The 25125-nt window shown below is 39.3% G+C and overlaps 2 protein-coding genes across 3 annotated transcripts; one reads left to right on the plus strand and one right to left on the minus strand.

Annotated features, from left to right (window-relative positions):
- Nucleotides 1-4372: 4372 nt before the first annotated feature.
- Nucleotides 4373-21864, minus strand: CEP97 (centrosomal protein 97). Of its 2 annotated transcripts, XR_004777781.2 has the most exons (12): nt 21669-21845; nt 19637-19779; nt 18143-18301; nt 17610-17711; nt 16908-17021; nt 15810-15976; nt 14400-14564; nt 12792-12925; nt 11525-12281; nt 10662-10737; nt 5983-9926; nt 4373-5519 (listed from the first exon to the last, which is right to left on the minus strand). XR_004777781.2 is itself a non-coding variant. In XM_035540971.1 (11 exons), the coding sequence occupies exons 1-11, from the start codon at nt 21721-21723 to the stop codon at nt 9213-9215; spliced, it is 2586 nt and encodes an 861-aa protein (XP_035396864.1). In that variant the 5' UTR covers nt 21724-21864; the 3' UTR covers nt 4373-9212. The 2 variants fall into 2 exon arrangements, 1 of the variants encoding a protein (XP_035396864.1); XM_035540971.1 differs by having other exon boundaries at nt 4373-9926; nt 21669-21864.
- Nucleotides 21851-25125, plus strand: RPL24 (ribosomal protein L24). Its single transcript, XM_035540970.2, has 6 exons — nt 21851-21933; nt 22048-22123; nt 22882-22992; nt 23848-23984; nt 24389-24452; nt 24997-25125. Exons 1-6 carry the CDS (start codon nt 21929-21931, stop codon nt 25075-25077), a joined length of 474 nt encoding a protein of 157 aa, XP_035396863.1. The 5' UTR covers nt 21851-21928; the 3' UTR covers nt 25078-25125.

Genomic DNA, 25125 nt, shown 5'->3' on the forward strand with positions numbered 1-25125 from the left:
GCCGCCGCCCGGCCCCGCCCGCCGCCAGCGGCCGCCCCCTGAGGGGCCTTGCGCTGCGGCGGGCGCTGCGACCGTGAAGAGCGAGGCCCAGAGGAAACATAAGGGTGAAAGCCCGTGTCCTTTTCACCAAGAGTCGCATTTTGGAGTCGCACGAGGCCTGCGTGGAGCACTGGCTGCCCGCGTCTGTGTGGGGTGGCGTTAGCAGCCCCTCGCCCCAAGCCCTGCTCAGGGAGAGGGCTCTGGCAGGACTGGCACTGATAAGTTTTAGCAGTGCTAGCCCTCGGTGATAAGGTGAGAAATGGGCAAAATGAGCCACGGTGGAAGCAGGACTTCAGTGCTTGAGGGCACACACACAGCCAGAGTGGAGCCCAGCCCCAGCATCACAGCCATATGGCACTCTGAGGCTGGTAGCAAACCCCCGACAAGTGGATTTACCATCACGTGTAATCACTTTGTAAGTTTAGGGATACCTTTTTCCAAAACATCCACATACTAGCTACTGCTTGCATGTGTACAGGTTAAAGGCACATCTATATGTTTACTGAGGAACAGTTGGCTCGCTTACTTCTTCACAAATAAGTTGAAAACACACATAAAGCAGATGAAATATTGCCACAAACATAATATTTTAGCTATTATAAATATTAACTACTTGCTCGTGCATGCTGCCCCATTAGCCACAGCTATTTGGAATGAGTTAAGGGACATGGCTGCTACTTTTCTCTTCCTTTCCACACATTGCAGTGGTGATTATGTGGTAGAGATGGAAAGCAAAGTCTCAACAGGCACCAACTTTTATTAGTACTGAAGCCAGGGACAGAAGAATGGGGGCTTGCTTAATCGTATTAATGATTTCTAAATAAAACAATTGTAATTATTAAAGCCAGGAATGAAAGAATGGTGGCTTGCTTAATCGCTTTAAAATAGATATTGCTGAGTGTCTTTGCTTACTACTGTGCAAATTAACCAAAACGAGGAGTCTCGGGGCCCCTCACAGAAGATGTTTCCTGACAAAAACGGGGAACCTGTCCCAAAAACCAGCTGAGACCGACCTTGTGGTTTGGACAAGAGCCAAGGAGCAGCTGAGTCTGTACAAAGGCAGGGGGTCAACTAGTGGTGATGAAGAGGAGTTCTCGGACTTCATCCCCACGACCCCCTGACGACCACCACCAGAAGGCACTGCGCAGGTGCAGATGGGAGGAGTTTATAGAAATGACTTCTTGGAGCTAATTTTAATACAAAGCAGGGATAGGTTATAAATATATATAGGCGTACTGGGAAACTTCATGCATATGTAACTTTTTACTGCATATAACCAAAGCAAGTTGCCGTGTTAAGGTGCGCATGCCTTTGGGAGCTATCCCGCATGTGCCCGGCGCCGAAATAAACCACATACCTACTTTATAACTTATTTGCTTTGAGTTATAGAGTTCCTCCACGAATCAGTACTATACACTACCAGTCAAGAATTTGGAAAATTATCTTGCTGTAGAAACAAAATGCTAAAACATATTGTGTCTTGGAAGATAATTCGTATTTTTTTTTCCTCTCTATATTATCTACCACTTTTATAGCTGTCTCATTACCTGTTCACCCCTCTTTCCTGAGCTACACAGTGCTTCAAATTCTACTACAGACTCCTCAGTTTAAAGTGAGACCTGAGGCAAAACTGTCTAATTAGTGCATTAAATGTTAGACATTAGCCTCTCTCTGTAATATAACTGAAATTATGTTAGGGGTGAGGGAATGGAAGATGATACCACCACCACCACCATCTGGGCTCTTTTCAGAGGAAATAAATACTCCTGTGCTGTTCTCTGCCGCATTTTACTATTCACCATCCCTTAGTGAGGGGAAGGGATCCCCACACCCACTTTATCCATAAATTCTTAGGTTATTATTGTAATTAGCCTTGATGAAGGCCTAACAATGAATCAAATGTGATTCTGTAATCTCTGAAGTGGTAAGTCCTTGTGCCTAACAGGCCATATATTGATCACTGAACATCTGCCCCCACGCTCTTGGGACTTTGTAAAGGCTGTTTGCTTTTCAGTTATTTGAACATCAACATCTCTGGCAAAGTCTGCTCCACATGCAACATCTAGATTTCATTGGCCCCTGAAACCTACAGCTTCAGGAGCTGCCACTCCGCTTCGCTTCACTTCACATCCCTCCTGGTTTGTCAAACCAGAAGGGTGTAGCATTTTGTGATGAGTACAGAAAAATCATGGAAAATAATCTTTCCTTATTTCTTTTTCCCCAGTTACATGCAGAATGGTGAAGTTATGCTGGGCCCTTGACCCTACTGTCCTCCTCTCATCAATAATACGCAGTATACTCAGTAACGTATCAGCAATGAGGAGAGGACAAGTGAATGAACTCTGTGTTGGATTGCTCAGCACTACAAGATAGCTGTAGAGTGGATCTTGAAAAAATGTGGGCTACAACAGCACACATATTTGCCTTTAACTTCAGGCTGAAGGAGCTGTGGCAGCTACAGAGGGGAGAAAAGAGTTCAGGTCATAGAGGTTCTCATCATCTCCTGTTTCTCCTCAGGTTCCACTGCCTCTTCACACTTCAGCAGTAACCTCTTCAGCTCATTTTCCATGCACTTCCCACAACAGAAATTCATGCTGCATGTACGCAAGAAACTGTTGTATCAGCTGGAATTCTCCAAATATTGACAGGAAAAGGCAACAGAAAGACTGCCAAACTGCATTCAAGCAGCACAATGCTACCAGAATGGCCCTGGCTGCTAGATTGTTGCTATTGTTTTTTTTGATTTTTTTTTGATTGTTGCCCTATATTGTATGAGAGTTGTTTAGGTTTCTGTAATGATTAGGTTTTTGTAATGAAAGCAATAAAACTTTCAGTCCAGCCAATGAACAATTTTAAGATAATGGCAGATTTTAGATTTTACATGTCATCCTTCATGATCCAGGCTTCCCACTTTTCACAAATTAGAGTGTCGTGCAAGTCAAAGGCTATAACTGGTTTCATTAGGGCATCCTGTACACAATTTTGTGTCATTTCTTCCCTTGGTCAATGTTGTTTTGCAAAGGTCTGAAAAAGCAAGCAATATGTGCAGTACCATAGCTTGAAAACAATGATGTGCTGATGCAAGCCATGCTTGGATACAGTGGCTTGCAACCTTAGAAGAGGAAAAAAAGTAGCTTTTAAATTGTAACACCTAAGTGAAAGGGAAAAATACCCCACCGACCACCTGGACATACTGTTATATAGAATTAACAGTTTTTAAAGCCACACTGTCAAACACCAAAAAAAAAAAAAATCAGCTCCCAGCCTATGTAAGGCATGTCAGGTGATAAAATTCAAAGAAACTATTCCTAGTTGATCATACCTTGGTCTACCCACTAGATATATTTATCCCTTTATTTTTCAGCTCTAGCTGAAGATTTGAATGTTACCACCAATATGAATGTAAAAAACAGCGTTTTTAGGGTGACCTTCAGCCTAAGCTCCTGAAGCATTATGGATATTGCCCGTGCTACACACAGTATTTAGATTCCATAGTATGGCTTTAACGCTTAACCCTACTCCATGAGAAAATAGTGCTGCTCTTCTATTAAGGATTGAAATTAAGTCACCTCAGCTATGCCCATTTCTATCTTTCAAATATCTTCACAAAAGAACAAGAAGAGTCTTGTTTAAAACCCTCAGCTAATTTCTTCAGTGTAATGAAGTGGAAATGTATACTATAAACACCTACTAATCTCTACGCTTGAAATGAGAGTTAAGCAAAACAAAGTTATTTTCAGATTTTACCATTCGGGTGACTGTTCTGCAGGAAAACATGACTTGGATTTATGTCTGAGCTCTTGGACTGAACTCTTTTCTATTGAAGCCTGAAAGACAGTTAGGCAGTCTTCATTGATTTAAGCAAATCCATGAAATACTCATTGATTTAAGCATTGATTTGATTTAAGCAAAGAGCAGGCATCTGTCCAAACAAAATTAGCATGAGAGGGAACAAGATACTTTGCAATTGTCTCCCTCTTGATAAGCCTATAGCCTTAATTCTCTTTCTAGAAAGCTCTGCACAGAATACTGCCACATCTTCTAATTCGAAGACAGTAGGAATTTTAACGTGAAAGAGAAATAAAGGACTGCAAGTAATGAATCCCAATTTCAGTGACATCTACTAGCAAATTGGGTATAAATTCAAAGTACCCTACCTCACGCTCACTGTTTTCAGCACACTGGGCCACTACATGCCTCAGCTGTACCCAGTCACAAATACTAATGCTTACCTTGTCATCATTACTTTGTATTTCTAAACAGTCTCCAAAAGAGGCCTCCAATTGTAACACGACTAGTAGATGTATGAGTCAGGATAAAATACGAATTAACATTTTCGGTAAACATACAAATAATTTATTTAAGTCAAAACTCAGATACAAACAAAATATATAAGAAACAATAAGTTCAGAAATTTAAACACTTATAGAAAACATTAACTGTACCAATTTAACTACCCACCGTTCTTCACAGAAAATGGTGAGAAATAGAAAGACAAATCAATGCCTAATTGTTCTTTTTTTTTCCAGATTCTAGTTTAGAGGTAGAATACTACTGGTGAAAGACTCAGCAAAACTTAGTTCAGGAGAATTATGCTACAAGTGAATTTGGCCCATCTACTTATAAATGTAATGAAGCCATAAAAGAAGTTTCTTATTGAGAGCTCCTAATTCACACAATAAAATTTGGTGTGGCACTTTCCAAGAGATAAAGCACCTTTCTTGATGAATACTGTTTTATTGTTCAAACAACCTGTTACAAGTAGAAACTAAACTTGGAATTCTTCAGACAATATTTACAAGTTCATAAAAAAACAAATTTGCAAGTTCAATTAACATACAACATTATTCGGGGAAAAAAAATGTATATACAGACAGACTGGCTGCTAAGTGCATTATTTAAATTGCTGCATGCAAGCAGTAGAGCCTGTGGTTGTTTAAAGAACTTAAACATAAACAAACTGCTAGACTTCCACAATTTAGTTTAGCAAAGACTTTCTCAAGTATTTGCTTTAAGATATTTGTGTTCTAGAAGCAACAGCAGATTTGGAATCTTAATTGCTTCTTGCTTTGTGGTATAAGAACACTTCTGAAGATGTAAATATGATCAATCCCGATTTAGACAGCCAGTTCACAAGCACTCAAGTTAAGTATGACCCTGCTTCTTTTAAGTAAACAAAAGCAGAATCAAGCCAGCCTTCAGAACCTTCTGAATATCCCATCCTTGCAACACATGCTTATGTTGTTTACAAAATAGCACCACACAGGAATAGTCATCACAATAAAATGTTAGTCACTGCATTCATTCAGCAGCTAAATGTTAAGTGAGAGGTTTGAAGAACAGCGCTGTGACCATTAGAGCACATTTCATGGAAGAAGGCAGAAACGGAAGTTTACCTACTTTCATTAACGAAGCATCGCCTTGTGTTTTTCATCTGAGAAGTTATTTAACATACAGAGAAATCAATACAATCCAAATACCTTAAACACAAATTTGAAATATAAAATGTGAGCATGCCTGCTTCATTAATATTCTTCATTAATGTTCTACTTTTCAAACTACCATCTAAACAGTATCTATCAATCATTACATACAGTAGAAAAATTGCATTCTTCATTACATGGAAGATTGAAATATCTGTAAGCTATAAACATACTTGGTAGAAACCTGAAATAATCATAAGAGAGTTGATGTTACCATCAATAAAGATTCAACCTGAAGTCAAATATAAATGCACTTCCAGCTTCCTCCTTGTGCCCACCTTCAAGAGAGCAGGTAAAAGTCATGTCTGCCACAGACTAACTGAGAAAGGTTTGTATGTGCCAACTACTTCATTAAGGACAAAAATCAGTTGTGTCAGTTTATCATTCTGAACAGTCAGTCTGAGCTACATTTAGCCGATCTTTACAAAGCAAGTTAATGAAGCACTTAAACTGTACTCACAGCACAGCAGACACTGCCTGACAAGTAACCATTACTAATCTCTTCCATCAGCACTGGAAGGTCAGTCAGTCCATGGCAGAAACACAAGCTTTCCTTCTACAAAGTACATTCTTCTGTTGAATGTGAAGCCTTGCAAAAGCCAAATGCTGAAAGACATACAATATTAATACAGGAAAATTTCAGACAGGGATTTTCATATATCAGGCCTTCTGATTTTTTTTTTTTATGAAATCTCCATCTTGTCCGAAGGGAACTGTACATTGCTATCCATGGAAAAATACTACATACTTAGATGAAGATAACTTACATAGACAAAAAAGAGTAAATGTAAACTATATATTAAACTACTGCATTTCCATATACTGATTCTCTGAGAGCACAAAATGGATTTAAAGAAGCCATTTTTAAGTACACATCAAATTTGATTACTTATTTTTCCACTGTACCCCTTGTTACGTATTATGTATACCCCTGTATGTATTGCAATGGCCAGGATGAAAATATTTTAGCCATGTAAACATTACTTTTAACTCCATAAATACTGACCCAAAACTTCTTTCTTTGATTTATGTACATTTAGGCAACTGATCTTATACATAAGAAATATACTTATCAGAACATCAGAACAAGTCTGATATTTCAAAGCTTCAATGATTATATGTTGGTACACATTTTGCTGTCTCTTCAAAAAGCTGATTTTGGATATAGAGGTTACAAGTTAAAAAAAGCCAACGGCTGACCTAAGCATTAGTTAAAATTAATCTTCTTGCATTTGTAAGCCCTAATAATACAGAACATGTATTTCATGGAAAACCTAGAATTTCTTGACTAGTTTCACCAAGTTTGCATCCTTCAACACTTGCAAAATTGAAGTTGTTCCTCCTCTAATGCTGCAGAGAAAGTGACACTAACACAAAGTAGCAGAATATTTATCGCCCATCAGTATCTTCAGTAAGTGAAACATTTTCATCCAACAGTGGTCTAGCTTTTCCCAGCTCTTGCATATGCTAATCCAGCACCCTGCCACAAAAGGGAGCTTGTTCTTTATGCCTAGCCACTGCCTTCAAAACCTACAATTCAAAAATTTTTTCAGACAGAAATAATTTCTGTCAAAAAAAAAAAAAAGTTATAATGAGATCTTTAAAAGCTTGTATGGCATCTTTGTAACAGACTGATGGTCAAAAGGAGCCAAATCCTATGAAATGTAGAGATCTCCAAGCATAGGAGATTCAAATGCATCTTGAGAACCTTCCAAGGACAAGGTTATGGCCAGGAGCCTATATGTTACTTCGCACAGCTAATTAGATGCTGTGATACATTCATGCACCTATAGCACTTTCAATACCCAAGCAAGTATGTCCTAAGATCTAGTTATGAATATGGTTATGCCACTAATATGCTGTTAACTAGATCAAGTTAGAAAAACTGCAATTTAAGAATATACCACTTTTTTTTTTTTTAAATGCTGTCACGTATGCAATGCAGTCAATCGTCAGCCAGACTGCAATGACAGCTCTCTTGAGAAGTTAGTGCCCTAGAACTTCTGGGAAATAAAATAAAAAACCACAACGATGATGGCTACTCTATATGCAGAGGCAAGCTTTATTCTTCCAAGGTGAACTGCACCACAGGGCTGATGGCTGGTAGAACTCCAATACACCATTTACGTTCTAAATAAAGGCTATTTTGAGGCCTCAAGTGGATACTGGCCTCATGCCAAACTCCTTAGTAGGGGTAAACTTCAGCTCAGAACCTAAAATAAACAAGCAACCAAAGCTTTTACAAAAATCAAATTATGATATCGTAACATGGCCAGAAGAGTCACTTTAGAACAGCACTAGTTGATTTCAAGGACACAGTAGCACCAAAAGTTCATCTGTGGATTCAAAGTGTTGTTATATGCAAACGTGTTTGTATCTGTACTTGTACGATTGGCACAATTGATCTCAGAGAAATTAACATCAGCAAACTGTTGAAACACTTGATTTTTCTTGCACAATGCAAAACACAGTATTAGCAAACCTAACATACCCCTAGAAGTCATGTCAATTTTTATTTTACTAGCATCTGTTACAAATTGCTTGGCAGACGAAATTTCCCTTCACACTTTTGCTGTATACTGAGAAGCCTGATCTTTTCCATTAAAAAAATAAAAAATACAAATTAAATGGGCTTGGGCAAAATACAAGTCCTATTGCTTGCAGAAAAACAAAGCAAAACAAACAAGAACAAAAACACCAAGAGAACTCAAAAAATAGTTTTAAGTCATGACATTTGCTTTTAATATTTACACCTGTAGGTAGGAGCTGTGATCAAATACACGTCTAGAAAGCCATGCAGATCTGAATCCCAAAATGACATTAGCAGCCTCGTGGAGGCAAAACATGTCATCGAGTCAGCTGCTGTAAGCCAGCAGTGTAGTCTTCGAAACCATGTTCCCAGATACATGCCCTTTTGAAACTCTTATTTAGTAAAGGCTGCTACTGGTTCCACTTTGCGTCTTACCTGAGAAAGAACAGGGAAATTCAACCTCAGGGAAAACAAAGGCCAAAGTGTGTTTGAAGTTTCCTAAGGTCTGACTCCTCTAAGTCCTTGTTTCAGAATCCATGTAACTCATCAGATTCCAAGCCAGGAACTTCAAGTAAAAGACAAAAAGAAGTCACTGACTTGGACACCAGTTTCATGGAACGAGTATTTGTAACCCTGACTAAATTATTCTTGTTAAAGTCAAACGCAACTGCTTTCATCTTTCTCATCAAATTTAATCCACAAATGCACACACACTGCCTGTGTTCACTGTTTCTTTCCATACTGTTTCTTTCTTTTTGTGAAGTAAGGACTTGGTCCTGTTTTCTAGAAAAATAAAAATAAAAAAAGACTTACTAACACATTCACTGTAGTGAATTCACAGTAAACTCTCTCCTCTGCTCCCCAATCTTCAGAATTAATTTCAAGGAAGCAAGTTACTAGGCTATCAGTTACGTGGTTGAAAATAAAGTGCATAATGATAGTCACTGAGAACTTTGGTGATTTCATGTTAGCACGGTTCACATCAGTCCTCAGCAACGTTAGTAAAATGCCATTAAAACATTGTTAACATGAGTCCAAAAAAAAAAAAAAACAAAAACACAAACCTAAGCACACATGAAAAATAAGTTTTGTATACATGAAAAAAAGAAAAAGAAAGGAAACTGAAATCGAATCCCTGGTCCTTGGTGGAACTGATCCTACTATACAGCTATCCCAACATGCAGCATCTGAAATGAAGAATCACAGTCTGTTTGCTTCCCTTCACCTATTCCTGAATTCAGCTTGCAGCTTTCTGGTGTCTGACTCACTTCACTTCGTGCCGGTGAAGATGTACTTTGAGGGAGATCTACAGAGAGCATGTCAGATGAAGAATCTTGGCTCTCTGCTGAAACAGCAATTTGTGGCCAGCTACCCTCTGTTTCATCATTGCAATTTGTCCCTTCATCAGACTCTTCCAGCTGCTGAACGGATTTCAAATACTGTTGTAGAAGTCTGTTGTCATGCTCGTTATTAGAGCTCTCTCTACTTTGTCCACATTCCCCATGGCCCTCCTCTACATCTGAAGAATATTCTGAATTATTATTGCCACATCGTTTGACAGTTTCCACCAAAAGAGAACCCTCAGTTCCTTCTGTCAAACCCTTTTCAGAGCTACACAAGTCAGCATGAGTCTGATCAGCCACAGAAGAATGAAAACCAGAATCCGGGAACTGTAACCAAGACTTTTCCTGAAGAACATCACTAGCTGGAACTAACCAAGCAGAACTAACATCTGGTGGGGTTTCTTGCTCAAGAGTAGATGCTCGAACAGATGGTTCAGATGGACAGGAATTACTGGCTGAAGGGATCCCAGGTTGCCAAGTGGCACCTACATTTTGTGTAACAGTAAGCTGCCATTGTTGAAGGGATTTAACCTGTAAAGTATAAAGAGAATTTTGTTATAAAATGCAATTTAAAAAGTACTTTGGTCTCTAGAGTACTTTTTGCAATCTGCAACAAAATACTTGTATAAAATTTAAGGTCAAGTGAACTGACAAACATGTCACTATATTTTTGGGACAATATATTCTTCCCACTGTTAATAGCTTTTAAACCAGATGCCCAACACAACAGAGCACACAAGCCTTCTGTTTCAAGTAAAGAAGAATTTAGTTTCCTGAAGAAAAAGGAATCTGGTCTTAAAAAGAGAAGAAGAGGGAACCTTTAAGAAATAACCCATTCTTAAGAAAACAGTCAATCAGTTTTTAAAGATTAGCTTATTAAGACATGTATTAATAATTCAACTACTTTAGAAATTAGTTGCTCAGAAGTGACACAGCTTGACACTGTTTTATTTGCCCTGAGCATCTAGCAGTCACATCATTCTTCAAGTCTACAATGCTTAGTTTTCCTTCCATTTTCTCCTTCTTTTCATACCAAGTTGTATTTTAGCGTTTAGTTGCAAAGCCAATTTATTTTGTTGTGTTAAAACTTCTGAATATTACTTATCCCCAGAACACTAGTATAGCCAAGAACATGTCAATTAGATTCTCATAAGCCATAACTGGAAGAATGAACCATATTCTCTGTCTCTTCGGGATCTCCAGTATGAAATAATACCTTCTCAATCCTTATGTAAGCAGAAAAATAAGTGGACTAAAGCCATTTACCTGGTTCCAAAGAAATCTGACAGCTTCTTCCTGTACAAGCCTTTGAATCTTATCTTCCTCTCTTTCTTTTCTAAGCCTGCAAGAACATACATCCAAAGTTATTTGGATAAATAACATTCAGTAAACAAGATCAACAAGAATGCACAGAAATGCCTGGTTATAAGACAGAACTGTTGAAAGATACATAGCCCAACTTTAAAGACATTATTGCAGTCTGGCTTGTCATCAATATCCAGTTGCTGAATTTCCAGCATACATTTCTTTTTCAAAGTTACATTAAGATTTTACTTTCTTTTTGCTGTAGCATATTTATTGACTCACTAATACTTCAAGAGCATTATTTATATACAATTTATATCTCACAAATTTAAAAACTTTGGCAATGATCTCCTTGAAACATGGATCCATATGATCAAAAAACTCAATCACATTTATAATCATATCACGCAAGACAGAGGGAGAATCCTTCTTCCAACCATTGACAGAGAAATGACTGTATATGGACACTTAAAGAAGCTTTGTAATTGCCAGAAGACAAGTCAAAAAAAAAAAAAACCATTCTTTACAGTTGCTATTTTGATTGTGCAGCAAAACATGCAAGTCTGGGCAATAAAGGAGTTGAAAAAGTTGATTCTAACCCAACCCATTCATAGAGTGCACTTTGAGAGGATGAAAAGCTATGTGCATAACCATGTACATCTTACAGGAAATGTTCCTTAACTGTTGCCATTGTTTTATATTACTACTGCTAGGTTCTACTATGAATAGTTAGATCAAGACCCATTTATACCTCTTCTGAAATATCCTGGGGCAACGTTTATATTCATTCAGATATGAATACCGACAGCATGATCTCAACTTACGTTTGTATTTCATTTGTTAAGCAAATGATGTGCTCTTGCATTCTGCTTAGGCGAATTTCATATCGCACTTCCTTGGCTCGGGGATTAAAGTTCCTTGTGTAAAATCCCCTCCAGCAGGCTTGAAGCTTCGTAGCTGCTTTAGTCATTCTTTGCAGTTCAGCTGCACCTTCATCAACAGCAGGTAAAGAACCTGATTTTTCTCCTGCCGTCTGGTCAGGACAGAGAGTTGTAACTCCTGATTCAGCACCTACTGAGGTGCTGGGCTGACCGTGCAGAACTTGGTCTTCAGAGGATGCCAAAGAGTTGCTAGCGTCAGCGTGGTTAGCTGTTACTGGATCAGGAGACGGTACCTGCACATTCTCTATGATACTCTCTTGAGTTTCCACGCTTCCCGCCACTTCGTTAGAGTGCTCTCTTGTAACCCATGAAGGTTTTTTGTCCTTGTTAGCTGTTTCTTCTCTATTAACACCTTTCACAAATTCAATAACTGTACTATCATCATCTTCTAGGCCCAAACTGATCCCATGTAACTTCAGGTCTGAAGTAGGAGACACCGGAGACAATCCTGAAGCAACTGGCATGAAAGTAGACTCTGACGACAACAGGCTGCTGTTGAGTTTGTCTTCATCAGTCTGTATATCTTCGAGGTATAGCTCCTTGTGACAATCTCTTTCAAGAAGAAAAGTGTTCTTGACTGCATAGGAATGATCATCATTCGCACTTGGTCCAACCCAAGAATTCTTCTGGATGACACGTTCTAGATAGGTAGAAAGACATATTCAAAAGTCATAGTACTTCAATAACAGTTTAATTTATAGGGATCTATATTTTATTTTAGATAGTTAGAAACTGAGTGTGTAAAATCCAAAATGCTAACCATGACAAGCATTACTTTTACATAACAATAATGATAGTAACTATTCATCTCAGCAACATCCATGAACCTCACAGATACTGAGTATAGTGAGCTGCACAAACTGCCTTCCCATGGAGCAGTTACACTTTGATCAGATGGAACAGCCGAAGTAATAACATTTTCATTTACTGGATTGTGTTTTTCACCTAGCCATCTTACTAGCATTTCAAGACATGAATAACCACAGAATGTATTTTTAGAGAACATATAGCTTCAGTTGAAAATCTCAAAAAAATAATAGAATAAACTAGTAGCAGGGCCTCGCTCCAAAATTCTCTCCAGAAAGCTATCTGTGGTCAAAAAACCATTTATTTCTACCGGTTAGATCAGAGGTGCAGATTTACATCTTACCACTTTCAAGAACTATCTGTGGTGGCTGTGCTGGACTGCTCTGTTCATAAGTAACTGGTAGTGTTTTGTTGGGAGTGGGAGATGTAGGTGGTCCTTCATTTTGGTTTTGATTCATCAGCTGCCTCTGGTGGAGCCTAAACAGAGTTCCAACAGATTTTATGTTTCTTTTTAACTTTTTTTGATACAGAAGGCATGTAAAAAGCTATCAACTACTTGAAAGGAAATAAGCAATCAAACCATTCTAAAACAAGAGGGTAGTTATATGGATTCCTACACCTACTAGACATCAACAGGACTACTCACAAAGCCAGGGTTTGCACAGGCTGCTTCTGTTCCCCTTCCTTCTGCCTCTTTGTTACTTATAACAAACAAACAAAAAACAGCATGCAATTCTGACTACCGACTGAAAAAAACCACCAAGTATCTCTACACACAAGCAAGGTATGCAGATACTTTAAGTGTCTGCTGCAGGACATGCCATGTTTGTACGTGCAAAGAATTTGAGGAGTGGAGGGGGTCTTTTTTATGTTTGCAAATGACTAAGTCAAGAAATCCCTGTATCAAGGTATCCCTGTACCCTAACACAAAAATCAAATAACAGTGTTGCCACCAACATATAATCATCCTTTACAATCTGAGAAAACACAAACGTTATTTCAGTGCAGCTAAATTCAAAGACCATGAGGTAGAAATCAAAAAGTCAACCAGCGTTAAAAATAACGCGTGTATACCTTTCTCCTCTGAAATGGCCCCTACATATCTTCAGGAGGAAACTGCAGACCAATCTATACTGACAAAGCAATTCCTTCCAGATGCTCCCAAGTTTCCAGCCCTTTTGGATGAAACACTGCAGTCCTCCTTATACAGCTTTCTACCCATACTATATGACTTATTTAGCTCGCTCCCCTGACTCTTCCACTCTAATCTTTTGGCCAAAAAAAAAAAAAATTGTCAGTAGTAGTCCTGGCAAATAGGTATGCCTGTATTCTTAAGTATTCTGGGTTTTAATCCCAATTAATTCACCTTCTCACAGGAGCAAAGTGCATGACTGTAACTCTCCACACCTACTTACACAGTCCCTAGCAAAATAACTCCTGCTTGCAGAACCAGCAGGACCTATAGTGGCCTCTGATGACAGACCCAAAGTGCCAGATACAGAGGCTGTCAAGAGCATCATTAGGAATAGTACCCCTCAAAGGACAACCTTAAAATACACTAACAACAAAAAAAGAGGCTAGTTCACTCATGTACTACAATAGTCTTTATTTACAATTAGAACAAGAGTTATGTCTACTCCTTTTTGAAGATTGCCTCACTTTCTCTGTAACAAAGATATGAGGAGGTAGCCTATTTTAATCACAGTCCTAACACAAACCACTTTCAATGTCCTATGGAGCACAGACTGTCTCTAGGGTGCCCAGCAAACAGGAAAACATTCCTGCTGCTGTCTTGCTCCTCATCCTGTACCTCCACCACTCTTCTATCTCCTGCCCTCACTGCTGCTTTGAAACACTTAAAAGGAAATGCTATTGTATCTGACACATAATGAAACATACAATTTTGTTCTTAATTGCATTCGCTAACAACAGAAAAACAAGAAGTCCTCACCTTTGCTTACTCAGTATTTTTTCCAGTTTGGCATCCTCTTCAGTCTGGAGACCATATGTAGATATAAGAGGGCAAACAGTAGCCAAGTACTGGACTAACTGAACATGCTGCCCAGGTCGGTATGATCTTCCTTTACCTTGACTGTAGAGCCATTCTGCTTTTAAACTGTTAGGAAGGGGGGAAGATGGTTACCATTAATGCACAGCACAGAACCCCTGACTTGTCTTGGAGTACTGTTCTTCTACAAGCTAATCCACAAACCTAACCAAGACTTGGAACTCGAGCAGTGCCCAGAGGAACTGGGATTTTCATTACCAGAATAACGAGTGAAGTATTCCTCACATAAACAGTGATGAAGTGAAAATGTCTCTGACAAGCACTGTGCATTCTATTTTATCTGTGTACTCTTTAAGTGCTGAAAACACAGTTGTGTGAATGAATTTATCAGCAACTTTAACAGAAAGAGGAAAGATCCCACAAATGCACAGAATAGTCAGAGAGCAAATCTTGCTGAGGGTCTCCAACAACTGCCATCTGTTTCTCAGTTAAACTGATGATGGTCTTCACTCTGAGCACTCAATATAATATATCCATATACAGTAATACAGAAAACCCCATCAATAATGAAAAAAATCTAGAATTGTTACAGGCAGCTCTTCAGGAACCTCATAATATACATAATACACAGTGAAACAAACAGGAACCGTTTCCCTCTGACCAGAAAGGCAGCTTTTTATTTTACTAACTCGGGAATAAAACAGTAGTATCTTGGACTGTCTTAACGTATTGAACTGGAACATGTTACACTTGATGATGAGGATATTTTCAGGGAATATTTATATGGCTGGACTATTCTGATGTCAAGAACTTCAAGAAAACATCTCCACTGTCATACAGACACCACAGTGATATAATGACCGCAGTGATACAGTTAAAAAAAAAAAAAAGTGAGCAAAATGATATTTAACTAATTGACAAAAAAATATATACAAATCAGACCCTTTATAAAAGGGCACGTCTGAGCTTCTCCCAAGATAATGGCTTCAATATTTGCCAATTGTCTCATTCTACAAAGTCAAAGACTGTAAACCTGAGAGGAATAACAGACCGTCGATGAATTGCTACCACAGTTTTGCTTTGTAAAAGTACTGATGTGAGTTAAGTAACAAAACCAAACCTTAACTTTATAATTCTATTTAATTGAAGGTGTGATTTTATGTAGTAATGCTAGTGTAAGAGACAAAAAAATTAGCAAAACCAGTGTTAATTGGCTGGTGTCTCATATGGCCGTTAGCTAGACAATTTCAGATCATTAGCACCTTCCCATTTTTTATTATGTAAAAAAAATGGAACTTCAGCTTACAAAAAACTTAATTTGATAATGTTAGAGATTTATTAACATGATGTTACCTTTCCTTCTGAGAAATTACATATCCATCAAGAACTTTAAGGTTCAGACACCAGCTGACGATATATGGCCTGTAGTCAAAGCCAGGGATAGAAGGTGTGGCCATCACACAAGGATTGTTCATTATTGACAACTGTTCCAGTTGAGAAAGAGAAGCCAGGAAAGAAACCTGGAGAAAACAAGATATTTGTCAACTAGAGAGAATCAACTGATTAGAGGATGTACCATATTTGCCTAGTTACAGCCATACATCTTGCTCAAAACAACGTAATTACAATTACACTGAAAATCACATTTGCTTGTGAAACGTGAACATCTTTTAAAGGACCTTCTATCAACTCCTGCCATTTTCCTATTAAGTTTCCTGTAAGTAGTATAGCCCTTCGGAAGCATAAGCTTCTCTTAAAATCTGGGAATTGGGCTTTACATATAAAAAAAGGTATAGTATTCCAGCTTACTGCAGCAGGTATAGAGATGTCAACAAAACAACAGCAAGCTGAAAAGCTGAGAAACACTGTCCTATTTTGAAGGAGAGAGCAATGCATTACCAAATAAGATTTTTCTTCCCATGTGGAAGTCTGACATGTTTTTTTTTCCTTATATAAGGAAACAAAAACACCACACACACACAAAAAAAAAAAAAACAACAAAAATAACCCAATAAAGACAAAAATCATAGTCCGGATATTCATTTCTCTTACATGGTGTTTGAATAAGAGATAAAAAGACTATAATCTAAGCAGAGCAGATGAGCAGCTGCAGAAGCCATCTGCAGCACTTTATCAGTTCAGTTTTCAACCTTCAGACAATCATGGAAAGTTCTTTGAGATTTTTCTCCTCAAAGTATACTTCTGACATCCCTGAGCGATATAAAAACATAAAATAAAAAAGGCAAAATTTCTTTTAAAGACAAATTTAATAAAGTGTTACCCAACTTGTGCAGCTAGAGCAAGCGTAGTTATTACACGAAGTATTAAAGGTTCCTATCTTCTTCAAAATTACCTACGCTGAGAGTCCATTTCACTTATATCCTCAAAAGAATTACCCAGCTATTTCCTATCACTCTGCCTGAATAAAAGGTGATATCTTCTACATTTTACCTCATTTAAATCTCTGATTTCATTTTCCGCCAAAGAAAAAACAGTCAGATTCTGAGGTAGGCAAACAGGGGCAGTACGAAGTGAAGTTATAATATTTCCATGCAGCAACAAGGTCTATAAAGTAAAAATATGGTATTAAAACGCATGCTTGATCAAAAAAAAAAAAAACACATTTTTTTTCCTCCAGATAATATGTTCAGAATACACACTGAACAAAAGAATCATAATAAAAGCTGTCTGGCATCTTCAAAATCATTTTTGCTTATCCCATTGAGGGAAATTTTGTTTTTACATTTTAGAGCAAAATTTTCTCATGAAACGCAGAAATTAAGTGTAGAGCCACGGATACAAGAAGTGTAGCTGAAAATATTTTCTTCTATGCAGTGTTCATGATGAAAGAATTAACACTATGTTTTGTCTTGATCCACATCACAGGACAAGAGAACTGAGTGCTATAAAAAAGATCTTAGCATATTATCTTGATCAAAATCATTAGAGTAATTACAGAAGCACTACCTCAGTTTCTGCAACCTGAAAACAACAAGAACTTTCATTCTTCCCTCTAGAAGTTACAGTGATTAAATTAAATTGCTTTAAGAGCTAGCATGTTTGAATAAGGAATGCTTTCAAAAGGCAAAAGTTTTCAAAGCAGATTTCTTTATGCAAAGAATTTAAGAACAACAGAGATAAAACAACATCTACCTTCAGAGACAGGAGCTTGGAGAGATCTCCCAATTGAGATATGTTGTTGTCTGACAAATCAAGATGCTGAAGAGATACACAGGAATTGATTTGTTCAATGGCCTACAAAAATAAAGGAGTCAATTACAATAACTTTTTTAGTCATGAAATAGAAACATATGTCAAAAAGTAGAAATTATTTTGGAAGCTAACAACACTAAATAACTAAGCCAAAATTTTTTTTTTTACCAGTTGAATTTTAAAGATGATAATTTTTTTCCTATTTTGTGGGCTACCTCCCAATTCTCATTAAATTTTAATTTCAAACCATTTATTTATTTTTATCTACTCGCCAATTCTTGTCCAAAAGTTGTCTACTTCCATTCCATACACCAGGGGACACAAAGCTTCAACATTTGTTCGCATTAAAACCAGAAGCAGAAACGAACATTTCTTTGCAGTGAAATGAAGTGTTCTAAGGATTGCCTTTTCAACATTTTCCAAATTTCTACTACATTACATTCTGGAAAATGTATAAAGGCTAAATACTTTACCTTAAGGTTATTTCCTGACAAGTTTAGCCATTCCAGGTGCACCAAATCCTTCAGCCCTTCCACGTACCCAATGCTATTATGAGGCAAGTTTAGCACACGGAGCTTTGTCAGTTTTGCTACACCCATCATTCGTACCAAACGATTGTTGGCTACAGACAGCTGCAGATCAACACAAATAAAAGAAACAATTTTAACTATTAAAGTGCACAGACAGAATAGGCTTTTATTATTAGTGCTTAAAAATCCAATCCAATGGGAACTACTCTAATGTATATATTCAAATTTCAAGCAAATAATACAGACAAGAAACTACAAGAGACAGGTAGTAAATTACTGATCAAAGAAAGCAATCTTCACAACCCTGCAAACTTAGATGAAATCTTCCTCCTAACAACAGCTAATAAAAAGAAGAGAATAAATAAGGAAATGTCTCATATGAAAATAAGCTTTTAAAATCAGAATTGCCAAATCATTGTACAAATTGTTGTAACGTTCCTGGTATAAAATCATACTGTCACCATGGCAAAGGGCAAAATATATTTCACTGGTCTCAAAAAAAGTCCCGTGCTAACAGGACTGTAAATCACAAACTTTTAAAAGGATAAAACCAGATTAAAAATACCCACTAATAACACAGCCATGAAGTTGGCAGACTGGTGAGGGTTTACTGCAGCAATAACACCCACATCTCCAGTGTCAGTTTAGCTTGGCTGTAGAAGCTGCTGAGGTGACTTCAAGCCTATCTGGAGGCACTTTCAGTGCTGATTAACATGGACTTGTACAGCCTTGTCTCAGGGGGATTAACACACCGATTTTTGCAAGCGTCATGAGCATGCTTACCACTGCTACCACTAATACCCCCAGGAACCTAAAAGGAATGTTTCAAAATTGAGGATATTAAAGTTAGGGATAAACACTTGCAACATCAGGGCTTACATGACCCAATACATTAACAAGACAACAAATCTCTACCACTTAACATTTGTGTATTTGCTAATTGATTGTTAACCTAACCCACCTGGCTTGTTTCTTCCTGTAAATGCTACCAATACTCTTCCTCTGTGAAAAGTTCTGAAACCCAAAGAGGGAGAGTCCTGTCTGTATGTCTGCCATGCATGCATCTTTTTTTTTTTTTTTAAAAACTACAAAGCTTTTTTTGTCGTTGTTGTTACAAAGATCAAGCATTCCAAAGCTAAAAAGTATCAAAAAATCAGAGTTCACAGTGACCTTTCTAAACGTTAACACCCTCCCACTAGGATTTATTTAGCTTAATTTTAGCTACCTAAGTAACCAGCAAAACAGCTTCCCTACTACCACCTGCAGAGCTACACTGAAAACAAAGCTTTCTATTTCAGTTCGCTGTTGTTTATTTTTCCATGAAGACAGTAACGGATGACTTACTTCAATTATATAAGGTGGCCTTAAAGCAGAAATATTTTAGTTAGCATCTCAGTAACATTATTTTGTAGCGAATTCAATTCAAGTAACACTGACCTGCATCAGATTCCTGCATTTCTCCAAGTGTTCCAATTTAATTATCTGGTTCTTGTCCAGAATCAGAGTGTGAGTATCAGCATCACAGGGTAAGGCTGGACCCAGCTTTTGCAATCCTTGACCTGACCAGTTAACTACCAAACCTTAGAGGAAAAAGAATGAAAAAAAAAATCAAACAAAAAGAGAAAACAATGAAACTCAACACTTGGTATATGAGAACGTGTACTGGAAGTGCAAACCAAGACAAACTGATCTGTTTTTATAACACATGCAGCCAATTCATGCATACAAATGAACTTTTCTACTGAGAACTGAAGCAAATGCTTTAGGCTAAATACGTTGGAAAAACTGATCCAGTTATTGGAAGATGAGGATTCCACTCCTTGTTCCAGTAAAGATCTCCGGTGCAATTTTGGCAAGTCAGTAGCTTCAGACTCTCTGAAGTGGGATGCAGAGTGAAATTTAGGCAGCTATATTTAAAGGTGTGATCCTCAAAACCCAAAATTTCAAAGACACCTACACTTGGATTTCCTCAAAGCTTTCAGGTTTTGAGCAGCTTGATAACTTCTTAAGTGCAGGAGCTCTCTACCTAAATTCCTGCTTACAGACACACCCAGAACATGCCAAATACACGTGCAGGATCACACTCCACACATAGCAGCAGCAGCAACTGTCACTAAGAAAAATAATAAATAAATGAAAGCAAAAAAGGGAGGGAGTCTGACACAGTGGTAAGCAGCCTCCACCATCTAGTCACTCAGAGCATGGGAAACCCTATGAGGATACAGAACTACAAACTTCTTCTTTCTGGACAGATCCATCAAACACCCCGCTACAGTATCTGAAGATGAGGGCACCTAACCCATCTATGTGAAGTTTCCTCTTGACAGTCCTCAGCTTAAAGAAAAGCAACAGCCGTATCACAAACAAGTCCTCTAAAAGCTACACCACTGAATTAAAGTCTGCAGTTTCCTCTTTTTCCCTTTTTGTTCTATTTCAAAGCAAAAATATTAGTCTACACCATTTGTTGGGAGTGCAGCCTAGGTAGAAACTCAAAGAGGAGGTCTCAAACTGTGAAACCAAAACTGACACCTCTCTGTTGTCAAAAGTTGGGTGCTTAAACCTCATGGAAGAAATAACTTAAGATTCAACTCCTCTTTTAAAACTCTCCATTAAATATTTCAAGACATGCTTCCTTTTAGCAGTTTGGCTACTGCAAAACCTAATCTTAAGCATTTAACTGTCTTATCAGGTAGTAAACATGTCTAATATGAGGCCAAAGATTCTGCTCCAGGACTTGAATGGCCAAACCATTCAGTCCATCTCGCCAAAGGTTTCTGGCGCTTGTGTGCGTGTTGATCAGCTAAACGTTTCATATCCCAGTAAGGTACCTAGCCAAAAGTCAGAACCAAGAACTGTCAGAACCAAGAACCCATTCGTACAGCCATACTAGAGAACAGGTGACATTTGGGCAGGAGCAAATTGTAAATACGCCAGCATAGCGTTTAATTTATAGAATATAATAAAAATGTTGTGCGCCAGGACTGTTACAATATAGAGTTAAAAGGACAACACTTGTTATCTATAGGGAACTTGAATTACTGGGTATCTGTGGCGACACCTGTTAATTGTCATTTTCATACATTTACTCCCTGCTACGCATTTTAGATGCATACACCCTTGTAGTGCTTGCTCATCTCGCACTGGCTGTTCAGTAAACGATGCTACCTCTTTCAAAAGCACTTTCCAGCAGAGCATCCTCAGCCTAACGGGCGTGCTCTGGGCTCGCAGGGTCGCTGTATTTTAAAAACCTCGCCCCCCGCAGCCTCTCAAGGCCCAGCTGCGCGCAGGACGTGTGCAGCCAGCAGGACGCAGCCAGCCACCACGGGCACCACTCGGCCTCCAGACGAGGCGCTTTGCCGAGCAGCGCCGCTGACAACATTCACCGCACCCCGTGCCTCTCACGCCGGCCCCTCCGAGCCGTGCCACCAGCAGCCACCCCCAGGCCCCTTTCCCCCCGTGCCCGCCTCACCCCCTCCGGCCGCCGAGGCGGGCTGGGGCCTCGGTGCCGCTCCGGTGGCCGCCATGCTCCGCGCCGAGGGGCCGCGGCGCTGTCTCGGTCAGCACTGCCTCAGCCCTCGCCGGGCCAACGGCCGAGGGGGACGCGAGCCTCCTGCAGCTCCCGCCGAGCCCTGCGCGGCAGGCGCCGTCCCGCCCCGCCCCGCGGCCGCCCCGCCCGTTCCGCCCGGCCCCGCGTCCTCTTCCGCCCGGCCGCCGCCCGCTGCCGCCATCATGAAGTAAGCGCCGCCGCCGGCCTCAGGCCGCGGCCCCCATCCGCCGCCATCCGATGGCGGGGCCACCACCCCCCGCCGGCCCTCGCAGCCCGCTAACCCTTCTTGTGTCCCCTGCAGGGTGGAGCTGTGCAGCTTCAGCGGGTACAAGATATACCCCGGGCACGGCCGCCGCTACGCCCGCACCGACGGCAAGGTGAGCGCTGCGGCGGTGGGGGGCGGGCACCCCTTACAGTAGTGGGCCTGGCCTTAAAAAGGTGCTCCTTATTAACATCCTAAGGGTTAGCATCCTCGTGCTGTAGTCTTGTATGGAATCTCCTGGGAAATGACAGCTAAATGATAGGGCTCGTTGAACTTTCAGGTGATCTCCTTAGACCTTATATAGACTTAAAATCAAACAGATAAGAAATTAATCCACTAATTTTGTTTATAATTTACACTAGGTAAGAAGGCTAGGGTAACTATGCACAAAGGAATTGAGTGTTGGTCTCTGAGCGTTGCTTACATCAGCCTCTGCTTCCCTTAACGCGTTCAGGAAGCACGTAGTTAGTTGAGAGCAGGCACTTGGAAAGTGTCACAGTGGGTACGGCTGTGTCATGTACCTAGAATGCACTGCACGCAAGTACTAGGGTGAGTTTTACTCAGAAAAATTGAGCTGTTTATTGTGTTATGAGAATAAATATCAGAATGTTAGGCATTATTATGAGAAAGCTAAGTAAGGCCTGAAAAAAATCCTTTCAATGGGATAAGATAGCTTAATCAATGGAATAAAATCTCACACATTCAAGTTCTTAAATTGTGTTTTAAGATTTAGAATTGTTAGCTGTATAAAGCAATACAAAAGTATCAGTGCTAAAATACACCGAATCAAATAATTACTTGGTACTCCAATGTAAATGACAGTCTCTCTTAAATAGAAAGCTTACACAAATTATTCTTTTTTCCCCCCTCTAGGTTTTCCAGTTCTTGAATGCAAAATGCGAGTCTGCATTTCTTTCCAAGAGAAACCCCCGTCAAATCAATTGGACTGTTCTGTACAGGCGTAAGCACAAGAAAGGGCAGTCAGTAAGTATATACCATCAAACGCTCCTCTAAAGCTTTCCACCAAAAAATGTGGTCACAGGTCTGTTAGAATAGAGGTAACTTCAGTATGCTGGTGGTAGCAGAAGCATGACCCATGTGGCCAGAATAAAGTGGTCAATAATGGTGAAAGTGTGGGTGTATTTACACAGATTTATATACTGTTTTATACTTGGAAGGTAAATACTTCAGGAATAGCACTAGATGTGTATTTTATCACATCTTCAAGGGCTTTTTGAAAACAGGAGTATTTGTGTAATAATTGTATGGATGGTGTATGTTTAATTTTTAAAAAAAAACTTTACATAAAATGGGCAATGCTGTTTTATCAGTGGACTGTTTAATTATTTGGACTTGCAAACTTTCAGAGTGGTGATAGTGTAGAGAGCTGATAATCTGGTAAATCATATTCCCAGACAGATGATTTGGGAGATGATGGGTGGAGGAACTGTTCATGTAAACCTTCTTTGAAAACTGCGTTATAACTAGTAGGATGTCTTTGCTGTGCAGCTGTCATTGCATGGAAGAAATATGGCATGTTAGTATGAGGTATTTTGAGTGCTCATGCTGAAATTGGCACAACAGAAGAGCAGATAGAAAGGCTTGCATTGACTCTTAACACCTAGCGGTTCATTTAGAGGAAGAAAGATGATACTCAATGGGTTATCAGTCTGCTTGGGAAATCAAGAAATTGTGTACAGAATAATTTTATTCATTTTGGACATACGCAATTCTGTAATAGCTCCGTGCTTAACAGCAACTTGTTTCTGTAATTGTCTGTAGCCTTTTACTTCATGTCTTGTGATGCTAATTGTCTGTCTTCATATTCTGTCACTTTAGGAAGAGATACAAAAGAAGCGTACCCGCCGTGCTGTTAAGTTTCAGAGGGCTATTACTGGTGCATCTTTAGCTGAGATTATGGCTAAAAGAAATCAGAAGCCTGAAGTACGAAAGGCACAGAGGGAACAAGCTATTAGGTGAGAAAGCAGGGATGACTGGAGCTATCCCAGGCATTTTGAAGATTATTAATGCAACTACAAGAGGCCTACAAGATCTTGAACTCCAGCTGAGCTCTGTGTATTGTAAGCATTAGGAGGGTGAGGGGGAACAGTACATTTGGAGGTAATACTGTGTAATCTCAGCAAAAATTCGTATCGGCAGAGAGGGGTCTCTTCTTACCCTCTCCCTCTGTGAAAATACTGCTTTTGTCACACACAGTTCTGTTGTCTGTGTGGTAGTCTTCCGAGAGGTACTGAATATAGAGGATAAACCTGAAATAATGCATTCCTTTCTTGATCTTGGGGAGCTCTTAGCATAGTTGAAACAAGGAAGCAGGGAATGGCAGGCATGACTAACTGCCACTCTTTCTGTGAATTAACAGGGCTGCAAAAGAAGCCAAGAAGGCTAAGCAGGCCACCAAGAAAACAGCTGTTTCTGCTGCGAAGGTAAGATGCAGTAGGTGGACAGAAATCATGAAGTATTTATTCGGAATATACCATGTTGTAACGCAGCACTCTTCCTGCACTTCACTGGAAATTCTCATTTGTGTTTGGAAGAAGCATTTGCTCACCTATTTGGATCTGGAAGCACATGGATCAAACTTCTCTACAAGAGTTACAGCTGTGTGAACAGCTGAATAGAACAAAATGCTTTTTACAGCAAGAGTAAATGTTACAGTAAAACCACTTTCTGATTAGATGTCAGAGATGCCCAATAGCTTAAAAACTTGCCTAGATGTGGCACTAGAAGCTTGGCAGCAAAATATTGATGAGTGCTACCATATGCTTCATTACTACTTTTGTTGTAATACCAAATGTTGGCATCCTACATACTGTAGGCTTACAGTGGTTGGTAACAATCTGTTAACTCTAATTCTAACCCGATAGTTAAATTGCCTAATTTCTGTGAAGAATCTTAAGTGTAACACAGGGACCCTTTCAAGAATGCAGATAAACTGCATCTCACTCATGTTGTGCTATTTCTCTACAGGCTCCAACAAAGGCAGCGCCTAAGCAGAAGATTGTGAAGCCAGTCAAAGTTTCTGCTCCCCGTGTTGGTGGAAAGCGTTAACTTGCCAAACTGTTAGCTGCGCTGAATAAAACACCTGACCAACTTTTA

This window comes from Cygnus atratus, chromosome 1, assembly GCF_013377495.2.
Source record: "Cygnus atratus isolate AKBS03 ecotype Queensland, Australia chromosome 1, CAtr_DNAZoo_HiC_assembly, whole genome shotgun sequence".
Taxonomy (NCBI): domain Eukaryota; kingdom Metazoa; phylum Chordata; class Aves; order Anseriformes; family Anatidae; genus Cygnus; species Cygnus atratus.